Raw genomic sequence first — 13,528 nt, forward strand, 5'->3', positions numbered from 1 at the left:
TGCTAGAGAAATGGCTGTCTGAAAGAAAAAATTAAGTGCAATGAAAACAAACCAAACAAAACTGAGAAACCAAATAGTATTGATAATTCAGAATTAATTGTATTGACCACTTTTGTTTTCCTAGTCTAGATTTTCAGCACAATCAATATTTCAAAGAATCATGACATATGAAAAATAACCTAGTTCAGTCTCTTTATTTTATATACAAGTAAAGTGAAGTCAAGAAAAATGAAGTTATTTGAACATGAATATGGAGGTTTAATACTATAGCTTGAATCAGAATCCATAATTCTTAACTTCAACTTCATTCACTATACTGCTACTAACTTAAAGGCAAATAGTTATTCAAGAGTATGGCTGATAAAGGCCTAAATTTTTATGATTCCAGATTTCAACAAGTAACTAACTAAAATGGCAATAATATCACAGAATAATCTGAAATGCTCAGTGTGGAGCGCGCCCTCTGCTGTATATGACCTCCCTGACAACTACGGCAACAGCTGGAGACTGCCATCTGTGCCTCCAGTCTACACCAAACGAGCCTGAAGTTACTGTAATACACTGTGGCTTAGTTATGTTACAACTATAATGCCAAGCCAGTATTTAAAACATACATACATACACGTGGGTTGGGTAACCCCGCTCTGGGTAACCCTCCCCCTGCCCGCCCCCCACACCAATCTCTGAAGCTTCAGAACTTCTAGGACTGAAAGAAACCACCCCCCTGCCCAGCCGTCAATACTACAAATATCAAACTTCCTGTTACAGCAAATTAGCAAATAGCTTTGGGAAATCTATGCTCTGAATGGTACCAGATCAGAAGACAGGAAGCTTATAAGCATTTCATCCCACCATAAAGTTCTCACATCAAATCAAGTACTATCTAGAAAACAAGTTATAACCCTCAGCTTACCTGGACAACAGGATATTGATAATCCATACAATATACACCATACATAGCAAAGGGGAAAAAGATCTTCAGATAAAGACAGTACAGAAAGTATTTAAGCTTCTGCCTTGTTTGATGTGGGTGTCCTGTCCAAAGGAACCTGGAAACACGAAAAAATCCTAGGCTGATTTCCAGACTACGCAGATAAGTATGTTGACTCAGATGACGAGGAAAGAGCTTGGCTCAGCCCAGGCTTCCACCCCAATAAGACTCAACACTACACAAAAGAAATGTTCAAGGAAAAGCACAGTTCCAACGGAGTTAACTAGTTATAGACTGAAAACTACGCTAGAGGTTTGCTGTTACTGTTGGTTTTAAACTGACAACTTCTCCAGAAACTCAAGAGGTAGAGAATGACAGCCAAGGAAGGGATCGTAGGCTCCTTAAAGTGGCACAAAAAACGGTAGGAAGCACAAGGTATCCAGGATCCAAAGTGATATATATATTCCAGGCTTTAAGTACGTCAGAGGGAACACTCCCAATCCAGGAGGTGGAAAAGCAAATGGGACTCGTATTATTTCCCCACTTCTTGGGCGGGGACTGCGCACACGCGCATGCACACACACGCACGCGCACACACACACACACACAAACACCCTTCTCACTGTCTCCGGCACAGACAGGTGTTAGGATTAACAGTATAAAATCCTTCTGCTGTGGAAAGAAATGGGAAAGAAATGAAGTCACACTGCTACAGGCAGTGAAAGGAGCTCTTTCATGACATTGTATGTTTTTGTATCATTTAACATCTCCTCTGCTGGGCTCCAGCAGAAGCTGGGACAGCTGGCAGGATCAGCACCAGAAAAGAGGAAGGTGGCCCCGACTCTGAGGCAACATGAGTCCACTGGAGACCTTCAGATATGCCAGAGACTCTCTCAGCTGTTCCAGTCAAACATGGAAGGATTAAGTGCGGCTGCCTGTAGAAAGGTGGGGGTGGAAAGGTCTTTTCAGAAAAGCCAGTTGCTTTTCCCCTTTTAGGAAGCTGCTATACCCACCCTACAATTATATACAAACACACATGTGCACACATATTTCTATAACAGATATTAAAAGCAGTAACAAACACAGACAGGTGTTAGGTCAGTCTGACAATGTAGGGCAGGTTAAAGAGTTGGCTTTCAGAGCCTAAATGGCCCTTGTAAAACCAGGGAACTGCTAAGCAATTCTTAGAAAATTGAACGTAGAGTGAGCAGAAAGTAAAGATAAATGAGGCACATTTGTAACTATCATTGCTAAGAAATCCCCTAGTTGGGGAAACATTCAAAAGTTCAAAATGATAAATAATTCTAAATTAGTTTCAGGGGCTCTGATCTCCCTAATCTTGGAGAGAGAGTAATATTGTAACATGTTTAGTAAGATTAACCCATGAGGATTATCTGCAACTGTGAGGCATTTGTAAGAGTCTAAGTCTTACCAAGTCCACTCCACCCCCAGTGCAGTTTTTCTCCTTTTATGGTCACTGCACTTTATTTTAGTATTGTTCAGGAGAAATTGCTTTTTAAGAGTCAAAATGGTCTTAGTACGTTTAAGAGAGACCTCTCGGTTAGGCATTTACATTAATTCCATTCTTAGAGATCAGATGGACCACTGCAACATACTAGATTATCTTTGCATTGCTGGTACTGATTCTATGTGTATTACACATAAGGGACAATAATAAACCAATCCAGTATAATTAAAAAATTTACTGATTATACACAAGGTACCGTGCTAAGCAATGGAGAAATGAATAGGCACAGTTTTGTTGTTGTCGAGGAATTTGCAGCTTGTGGGAGAATAGACGAGTACACAGGTAAAACCAAAAGGCAAAACAATGCTACAGCTCCAAAATTAAACATCATGAGCAATTTCTCACTCAGGGAATGATATTTTTTAAATGCTGCTCTTATTGAACACTTCCACAGTGTCACTTTCTTACCACTATGAGACCCTGCTTCATCAATTCTTAAAAGAGATTGTCTGAGCCTGGCCTGTAACATACATTCTACTTGTCTCAAGAGTCCCTTGGACTGCAAGGGGATCAAACCAGTCAATCCTAAAGGAAATCAACCTTGAATATTAATTGGAAAGACTGTCACTGCACTTGAAGCTCCAACACTTTGGCCACCTGATGAAAAGAGCTGACTCACTGGAAAAGACCCTGATGCTGGGAAAGATTGAGGGCAGGAGGAGAACGGGACAATAGAGGATGAGATGGTTGGATGGCATCATTGACTCAATGGATATGAGTTTGAGCAAACTCTGGGAGACAGTGAAGGTCAGGGAAGCCTGGTGTGCTGCAGTCCACGGGGCTGCAAAGAGTCTGACACAACTCAGCAACTGGACAACAAAGAAATAACAAAAGGGATGTTTCTATAATAAAACCTTATACTAAATTTTCCCTGGGGTCTTCCCTGATGATCCAGTAGCTAAGACTCCATCCTCCAATGCAAGGGCCCTGGGTTTGATCCCTGATCAGGGAACTAGATTCCACATGCCACAACAAATTCATATGCTGCACCTAAAGATAGGTGATCCCGAGTACTGCAACTGAAGAATGAAGATTTCATGTGCTGCACCTAAGACTCGGTGCAGCCAAATAAATAAATATACAAAATATTGTTTAAATAAATACAAATAAATATTACAAATAAAAACTAAAATTTCCCTTCTAATCAAATCAAATAATCCTCCAATCCTTCTTCTTCCTGTCCATTCTGCTGTCCCTCCTCCCTCCACTTTAGTTCATATTAAGCAGTACAGTAGTACTGGCCACACAACCACTTGTAAACTAGCATCTTAATCACTATTACACCTTCTTGATATGACTGATATCAAGATTCCCTTGATATAAAGACTGGAAAATGATGATACTCATAAACCATAAGAGGGCATTGTTAACCATGAACTACAAATGATAAACTTAACTTTCATGAGTTAATAACTCAGTTCAATATCTGATGAATTAACCATAGAAGATGCATTTTTCCCAAACTGTACTATATTTAAGATGACAGACTGTATCGCAAACTCTGGAACAACTAACCTAATTTCAACCTGAAAGTGTCCCCAAATATGTTATTGAAGGCCTTATCAATCTCTGTACCTTTAAGTTCTTCTTGTGGATAGATCTATATGGACAGGGTGAAAAGATATGACTGATATATTTTTAAGTGAGAAAAATTATATTGTTGAATAGTGGTTAAAGTATAATTCTGTAGTTCCATATTTGTAAATGCATATATATATATCTGTGTTTGTGAATAAATTATATATGTAATTTACAAGCTTTATGTGTCTCACATATAAGTTATATGTTATATATTTATATACACATATAATTTATTGGTTAACATGCACGCCAATATATGCCATAAATAGTTCATATCTACATACACACATATTATAGGCATAGGACAAAACCACAACCTCTAGGGGGTGGGAGAGTGGTTTTCATTTATTACCTTAAAATAAACTTCGAATTTGTTTAAATATATTTAAATGAGCATTTAATGTTTCTATAATTCATCTTTTTTTAAGTTTAAGGGAATCAAAGCAGATTTTATTTTGAGTATAAGTACTTTAAAAACTGGGCTTCCCTGGTAGCTCAGCCGAAAAAACTCTACCTGCCAATGTAGGAGATACAGGTTCAATTCCTGGGTTGGGAAGATGCCCTGAAGAAAGGAATGGCAACCCACTCCAGTATTCCTGCCTGAAAAATGCTATGGACAGAAGAGCCTAGCAGGCTACAGTCCATGGGACCACAAAGAGTTGGACACGACTTAAAGATGAAACAACAAAAACTTTAAAAATTAGTAATATTCTCTATGTTATCACATTTGCTTTACCTAACATGATGACATAAATATAAACTCTCATTTAATATTGGAGGATTTAGATGATAAACAATCAGTACCCAGGTATAGTTTAAATAATGAGCCCTTTGAAAAAATGTCAAAATATTTCAATATGTGAATTATAACTCCTTGTACTTCCGCTTGTCCTTTTCCTTACCTCTTTCTATAGATATTTTGAAATTATAATTTAAGGCCAATAATTTAGTCAAACAAAAATTCTAAAAATTCCTTACAGAAAGAAAGGTGAATCTTTCACCAGGAAGAAAGCATACTACAAAAGATCTAATTACAAATGTTAGGGTTAAGAGTCAAGCTTCTCTCTTTTCCTGACATACAGTCTTTCTGTAGACTAACGGAGCCTTAGTTACTAATAGAGATTTGTCGTGTGTGTCAAAAGTTGAACATTATTTCAATATTTTTCTCCCATTTTCAAAGATTTAAAAGAAACAAAAAATGTGAACATTTTCAGTTTAAATCAGTGCTTAGTACTAAGTGTGTCCCTCCCTCAGAGTAAACAGTCTAGGTATTGCCTTTAGAGTTAAATACTATCATATTTATTAACAATAAAATTCCAAAAATAGACTATTCTCCACAATAAGCTCAGTTATTTGCTGACAATCCCAAATCACACCAATAGAAAATATGCAAATGAATTGCTTTTTAGTGTTAAAGTTTTTGTGTACTCATCAATTAGAAACATGAATACAGAAAATGGTCTCCATATACTTCTATATATTTCATTAGCAGAGACATGTAGTCTATAAATTTCAACACTTGGTACACCTAAAACGTGTCTGTTAAATAGAATGTAACGATATATAGAGAAAAAGACTTAGTGAGGGAGTGCACTATCTAGAAATGATCTCGAGATTTAGGAAATTTAAATTTAGCTAAAGACAATCTGCAGTCCCATGCCAGAGGGAATAGCTGGTAACTGTAGTGTAAACTGTATTATCTACAACCCTAGGGATCTCAAGACTTACTCAATACTGGATAATCAGAAAATATCTGAGATTCTTCATATTTCTACTCTCTCATTCTTGTTTTCTTCTCTCCTTTTCTTTCCCTTCTGCCTATGTCATAAACCTACGGCATAGGTGTTCAAAGATGTTCAGTGTTCAAAGATAACTAGCTAGGCCTCTGGGTAGAATGCTTTGGCAAACACTGTAAAGACCTCTGCCCTAAGGTATAAATGATTTTAGTAGCAAGCTAAGAAGGTTCCAAAGATTGCTGTGTAGTGGAATAACACATAAATTCAAAAAGAGATAAAGCTTAAGATAGACGAGGGTGGAGGGGATGTGACAAAGAAAGATACATATGTAGGCAAAATAATATAGTTAGATATATCTAAGACTTATATAGGGATCGGTGTGGCCAGTCTATTGGACTGTGCATAAACAGTGGCAAGCAAGAGGAGTAGGTCAGGGTCACTGTGGAGGGTTTAGGCCATCAAGCTATGTATTTCAGACCTTTAAAGACTGTTTGAGAAGGAAAGAATGCTACAAAAGTAACTTTTTGTGAAAATGGCCTTTGGTGGCTGCAGGAAGAATGGGAAGGGGACACAGGTGGAGAGGTCTATTAGTGTTACCATTACAGCAGTACCAGTTCAGTTCAGTTCAGTCACTCAGTCGTGTCCGACTCTTTGCAGTATACAGATTTATTAATGTAAAACACACATGCTACCAGGAGGAATAAAAAAAGAACAGATGTAGGAGACATTACAGGAATTGGAGACTGTTCACTTATAGTTGGATGGCTATAGACATCCGACTTAATAGACATGAGTTTGAGCAAACTCCGGGAGATGGTGAAGCCTGGCATGCTACAGTCTATGGGGTCGCAAAGAGTCTGACACGACTTAGTGACGAAGCAAAGCACAGAACAACAAGTACTCAGAATTGTAGGTGGCAGCCCCAGAGAGACGTCAGGGTTAGAAATGAAGATCCAAGAGGAATATGGAAGGAACAGTTACGGCCATAATGATTTAGTCCACAACATGTCCTGAACATCAAACATAAGCTTCAAAAAGGGAGGAGGGGACGGGGAGGGAAGAGGGACAGAGGAAAAGAAGAGAGAAAAAGACAACAGTTGATACAAGGCAAAGGTCTGAAAATAGAATCTTAAGGAATACACACTTCTAGAAGGCAGAAATAGCAACAAAGGATTAAAAGATTAAGCAGGATTCTGTACTATTCACAAAAGCTAGGACACAGAGGACATGTGTTACATTTCTTCTATCCTGTGTCTCTTACAGTAGGGAAAGCATTTAATAAATTGATACCAGGTATGAGTATTTAACAATGTCAAGCAGATATAGAAAGGTTAAAGAGAATGTAGAAAAGGTGATTGAATTTAGCAAATAGGAGACCAAGAGAAGTTTTGAGAGAGCTATTTCAGTAATATCAGTAAAAAGATGACAGCAAAATTGATAAATACATGATCAGAATGAAAAACAGACATGATGTCTGCTTCAACAAAAGTTTCTACCTTGGGCGGCTTCTTTGTCTTCAAGTGGCACGTAAATACCAAAACTATTATCGATACATTCAACTCTCCACTGTTGTCTCCGTCAAGGCAGACTTTTATCTTGTTTTGTTTCTTTGATTATATTGTTTCTTTACTCATTTCAAAATATTCACATCTGAAAGTGACTCCTTCAACGCCTACCTTAAATGCTATCTGTCCCAGGAAGCTCCTCCTGATTACTTCCAGCTAGAAATCATTTTTCTTTTGTCTGAACTTCAAGATGCTTTAATCTGTAGCCGACTTAACATCACTTAGCACTTTCTATACATTTTAAGGCATACCTTATTAACTGGATGAATTCTTTAAGAATGGGACCTGTCTATTCATCTTGGTATTTCTCTCAAAGGATGAAGTCAGTACCTTTTACACAGATACGGCCATCGGTATATGAAAAGGGAGGGTCTGCATTTTATTACTTGAGAATACACACCAGAGGTAAATGAATTAAACACCAGGCACAGACAATCTCTTATCTGTTCAGTCAACTTTCACTCATTCAAGCAAGATGTCCCCAGCAGTGAAGTCCTAGGAATACAGAAAGCTCTCAGAGAACTGACAGTAGGGGAGAGAAAGTAGAAAATAATAAGTACCAAAGTACCATGTGATTAATGCCATACCTATCAGAACAAGGCTCGGGAGAAAAATTAAGAGGCAACTGCTGCTGCAATCACCACTGCCACCATCTAACTTCCCAGGGTGGAGTCACTCATGAATAGCTCACAAGCAGTTAACGCTGGAAAAGAATTGTGGAAAGGAGCCTGGTGGGCTGCAGTCCATGGGGTCGCTACTAGTCGGACAAGACTGAGCGACTTCACTTTCACTTTTCACTTTCACACATTGGAGAAGGAAATGGCAACCCACTCCAGTGCTCTTGCCTGGAGAATCCCAGGGACGGCGGAGCCTGGTGGGCTGCCGTCTATGGGGTCGCACAGAGTTGGACACGACTGAAGCGACTTAGCAGCAGCAGCAGTAAGAGTCTTCCAGATGGATTGGAGTCGATGGTGGGGAGCTTGGAGGCAGTAGGACAGCATTCCAAATGCACAAACCAGCATAATAAGCAAAGTCATACTTAAGGTGCTTACAGAAAGGCAGTCAGGTAAACATATGCAGAGAGTCAAATGCCTATTCAAAAATATTCATATGAGTTCCACTGGTTCTCAGGTCCTGTAAGAATCATTGAGTCTTCTATACCAATGGAAATACTTTGAATTATATCTGCCAGAGAAGAGCAAATCAAAATGAAGTACAGAAACACTCCTTTGTGTCACACATGGTACAGAAGAAGGATGGGTAATAACAGGGTGTGCCATGCTATGGCTGAAATACATTCTTTTATTGATATTTGGAGTGACAGACATGGCATACAGTCTGTGAGGCTAGGAATTAGTATCACTTTTAGAAGTGTCTTTCAACTGATCTTTCATTCTAAATCAGTATTATTAAGAGGTAAAATGTATCCATAAATCATGGGACAACAGACATTCACTTTAAATCCGTAAAGACAAATAGTACATAAAAGATAAGGGTAAAAAGATATTACCTTTAAGACAGAAAATAATTGTAAATATTCTCATACTGTTAGGGAAATAAGTCTACAAATGATTCTACACAATTATCTTATATAATAGAGACTTTTACTCTCCACAGAAACTTTCGTCTCAACTAATTGATAATATCTCTGTGGTAGATTACAAAAATGGTCGCAACATTGCACAGCCCCCTGTTTAAGAGATGGAACTCTCCCTCCAGCCCTGGAGTTTGGTCTCAGCTTTGTGACTCGCACTGGCCATTGGGACATCAGCAAAATGTGACACAAGCAGAGAGCTGACAGGTGCTTGTCCCAGGGGCTGGCCCTCTCCTCCTCTCTAGAACCCTGAGCTGACCAAGGGAAGACCTGTGAAGAACGAGAAACCAAGTAGAAAAGGGCTGAGCTGTTCCAGTTGAGCCTCCCAACCAACTAGCTCACCAACTGCCAGACATGAAAGTGAGGTCATCCTAAACCACCTGTGCCCAGTCACCCCAGACAAGAAGAGTCACCTAAATTCCTGACCCACAGAATTGTGAGCAAATAAATGATTAATGTGGTTTTAAACTATTAAGTTTGGGGGAGGTCTGTTAAGCCACAAAACCTAACAGACACAATCTCACTGCATAACATTAAAAGGGATATCTCAATATTGGCACTAATATAACATCATCTTAATTACTGTCACTTGAAATTAGGCTGTGTTAGTCCTCCAACTTTTTCTTTTTCAGAGTTGTTTTGGCTCTTCTAGGTCCTTGGCATTTCCACATGAATTTAGAATCAGCTTACTAATTGTTGTAAGAATCCGGCTTGGATTCTAATTGGCATTACCCTGAATCTAAGATCAGTTTGGGGAGAATTATTATCTTAAGAATATCAGGTCTTCTAGGCCATGGACATAGTATATTTCTTTACTTCATTCTACTATTCAAAAATAGGTTTTAAAATATTATGATTATCTTTTTTTTTTCTAGTATGTGCTAAAAGCAAATGCTATGTCTGAGGTACAGCATATCTTATTACCACTTTCCTGAAGTCTGCTAAATCCCATAATACTCACATTCCTATAAGACAGTGAGGTATTGGTGTCAAGATAGAAAAATAGATCAATGGAACCGAAGAACCAAAAATAGACCCACAGGTGCAAAGGCAACTCAGTGGAGAAAGAATAGTCTTTTCAGCAAATGGTACCAGAACAACTGGATATCCACATGAGATAAAAATGAACCTAGATCTGTACTTTATGCCATATACAAAATTTAACTCAAAATGAACCACAGACCTGAAATGTAAAACACGAAACTACAGAGCTTCAAATAGAAAACTTATGTGACCTTTGATTAGGCAAAGATTTCTAAGGTATGATGCCAAAAGCACAATTCACAAAAAAGCAAGTTAATAAACTGCATTTCATTAAAAACTTCTGCTTTTCAAAAGACACTGTGAGGACAATAAAAAGACAAGTCATAACTGAGAGAAAATATTTGCAAAGCATGTATGATAAAGGACATCCAGAATACGTAAAACCTCACCAAGCTCAACCATAAGAAAACATGCAACCCATTTTTTTTGGGCAAAAGATTTGGATACCTGACCAAAGACAAGACAAGGATGCTATAAACACACTCTTGGAAAGGTGCTCAATATCACTACCTATTAGGAAATTAAAACCACAACAATACTACTACCTTCCTATTACACTAAAATTTAAAAAAGACTAACAATACCAAGTGTTGACAAGAGTACGGAGGAACAGAAAGTCTCAAAAACTGCTGGCAGGAATGTCAAATGGTACAACCAACGTGGAAATAGTTTAAAAATGTCTCAAAAAGCTAACTACACCCCTATCATGTGATCCATGCATTCCACTTCTAAGTATTTACTCAAGAAATATGAAAACATATATCCATATAAAAATTTGGAAATGAGTACTCCGAAAGGTTTTATGTGTCACAGTGTAAAACTGAAAATGAACGCAAACATCCATGAACAAATAAATGAAGAACAAACTGTGGCATATCCACATGGACTATTACTTGGCAATAAAAATAAATGAACCACTGGTATATAAAATAACATGGATGAATTTCAAAATAACTACACTGGGTGAAAGATGCCAGGCAAAAAAGAGTATTTATTACATTATCCCATTTTTATAAAATACCAGAAAATGAAAACTAAGCTGCAGTGTCTGAGAGCAGATCAGAGGTTGCTTGGAAATGGGTGGGGATAAGAAGGATTACCAAGGGGCACAAGGAATCTTTTGGAGATGTTTAATATATTTATTGTCTTGGTGGTGGGGATGATTTCATAGGCATATACATATGCCAAAACTTAAAATAAACTTTACACATTTGCAGTTTATTGCATATTAATTATATTTCAATAGAGCTGTTTAAAAATTAAAATAAATGAACTGCTGCCTTATTTACTGAAATGAATTTGCAGAGGGCTAGTTATTTTCTTTTGAGGGAGACATGTAGACTGGTAAGGGGCTGAAGGGGAAGTATGCCCTAAAATATTACAGAAAAAGTCTTATCAAAAGGAAGATTATGGGTATGGTGGTAAATTAGGTATAAAATATAAGCAGAAGCAAAAGGACAGGTTTTTCTGAAAATCACCTTGGATTAGTCTAGGTTAGACCCCTGCTATATGCCCCCTTAGGACTTGTATATGTCCTTTCCAACTTTGCATACATACAATTTCTGCTTCTCCCAGTCCAGGAGGGCAGGCACTACAGAATCTATCTTATTCCTTAAAATATCCCTAATGCCCAGGAGAGGATCTACTGGGTTACATAAGCAACACACTGTGTAGTCAGGAGTCCAGGGTTCTGAAGCCAAACCCCTGGGATTCAAATCACCTTGAGCTGTGTAACTGGCTCAGAAGGTAAAGAATTCACCTTCAATGTGGGAGATCTGGGTTCTATCCCTGGGTCAGGAAGATCCCCTGGAGAAGGGAATGGCAACCCACTCCAGTCTTCTTGCCTAGAGAATCCCATGGACAGAGAAGCCTGGGGGTCTACTGTCCATGGTGTTGCAAAAGTTGGACACGACTGATGACTAACACCTACACTTCTAGCTGCATAACTTTGGAAAAATTATTTAACATCTCTGCCTCAGGTCCTTCAGGTGGAAAAAGAAAATAAGAAAAACTACTTCAGAGGGTGGATGTGATTATATTACAGCAGGTAACGTATGAATGCACCTAGCGTATAGCAAACAGTTACTGTTATTGTGGTGGTTGTCGTCATCGTTTCCAATAATTTAAGAAGGGCATTTAAAAGAGATTCAGAATTACCTGATTTATGAAGCCAGATGGATATCTGAGGAAAAGCAGCCTCAACAGGAAGCAGAAAGTACATAAACGCCAGATGATTGTGTCAGAAAGAGGAGCGGGTGCTCCTTGGCACAGGCAGTGAAGGGCAGTACATTTCTTTTGAATGAATTTCTCAAAGTGAGAAGACCATGCCTGACCAAGAAGGCAATATTAGTAAGTTAAACAGCAGAGACAGTACATGTGATTTTTATCTCAAAGCAAATCTCCTCAAGTGGAAGGCAGGTAACAAATTCTCTGACCAGTAGTACCAAAACAATGAGAAACTGTACTCCTGTGCTCAAAACAAAAAGCTAAGCAAAAGGCAAGGCCATGAGGTCTTGAACATGTAACTGGCTCTCTTCTCAGATTATGTTCGTCATGCCTACGCCTTCTAGATGAACTGTCAGGCATCACTTGACGCTTGGCCCCACTGGGGATGGGAGCAGGGCTCTGACAGCAGCGATGCAGCAGTGTGGGAATCCCTGGGTTGGCACCAGCCCCTTGCTTGATTCAGACCTATAATCTCTTCTGACTTTGATTTAATACAGCAATTACTGGTAATGTGTTTTGAAGGAGATAAATGCCCAGTGTAGCCGCCTGTCGCTTACTCTGCTTACGATGCAAGAACATTCTTTAATTAAAATTCTCTTTATGATAAAAGAGCTGCTTCGCTGAATGTTTCTGTATAGTTCTGATATGGAGCTTTCCCCAAAGCGGATTAGAAATCAGGTTGCCCCTGCTCACTTTTGGCAAAGCATCTAGATACACAAACACTCCATCACCTAAAGTGAGTTCCTTAACCCCCCAATTCTCCCATTTTTATAATTAGATCCTGGTAAAGAACCCACCTGCCATTAAAGATCTAAATGTAAGACCAGAAACTATAAACTCCTAGAGGAAACATAGGCAAAATCACAGCAAGATCCTCTATGATCCACCTCCCAGAGTAATGGAAATAAAAGCAAAAATAAACAAATGGGACCTAATTAAACTTAAAAGCTTTTGTACAACAAAGGAAACTATAAGCAAGGTGAAAAGAGAGCCTTCAGAATGGGAGAAAATAATAGCAAATGAAGCAACTGACAAAGAATTAACCTCAAAATTATACAAGCAGCTCCTGCAGCTCAATTCCAGGAAAATAAACGACCCAATCAAAAAATGGGCCAAAGAACTAAACAGACATTTCTCCAAAGAAGACATACAGATGGCTAACAAACACATGAAAAGATACTCAACATCACTCATTATCAGAGAAATGCAAATCAAAACCACAATGAAGTACTATCTCACGCCAGTCAGAATGGCTGCTATCAAAAAGTCTACAAACAATAAATGCTGGAGGGGGTGCAGAGAAAAGGGAACCCTCTTACACTG

The 13,528-nt window shown here is 38.5% G+C and overlaps 1 protein-coding gene across 24 annotated transcripts in view; it reads right to left on the reverse strand.

The window, feature by feature from the left end:
• The window catches only part of RBFOX2 (RNA binding fox-1 homolog 2), a 299,196-nt gene that overhangs the window by 117,477 nt on the left and 168,191 nt on the right, over positions 1 to 13,528 (reverse strand). Inside the window, exon 1 of one of the 24 annotated variants that reach the window (XM_055396671.2) lies at positions 914 to 4,105. The exons of the other annotated variants lie outside the window; for them this stretch is intronic. Within the exon in view, the coding sequence (XP_055252646.1) occupies positions 914 to 958 (45 nt within the window). The 5' untranslated portion in view covers positions 959 to 4,105. Of the gene's footprint in view, positions 1 to 913; positions 4,106 to 13,528 lie in introns of those variants that run through there. 24 annotated transcript variants of the gene reach the window in all.

Source organism: Moschus berezovskii, chromosome 6 (genome assembly GCF_049115385.1).
Source record: "Moschus berezovskii isolate FMDL1 chromosome 6, NW_MosBer_1.0, whole genome shotgun sequence".
Taxonomy (NCBI): domain Eukaryota; kingdom Metazoa; phylum Chordata; class Mammalia; order Artiodactyla; family Moschidae; genus Moschus; species Moschus berezovskii.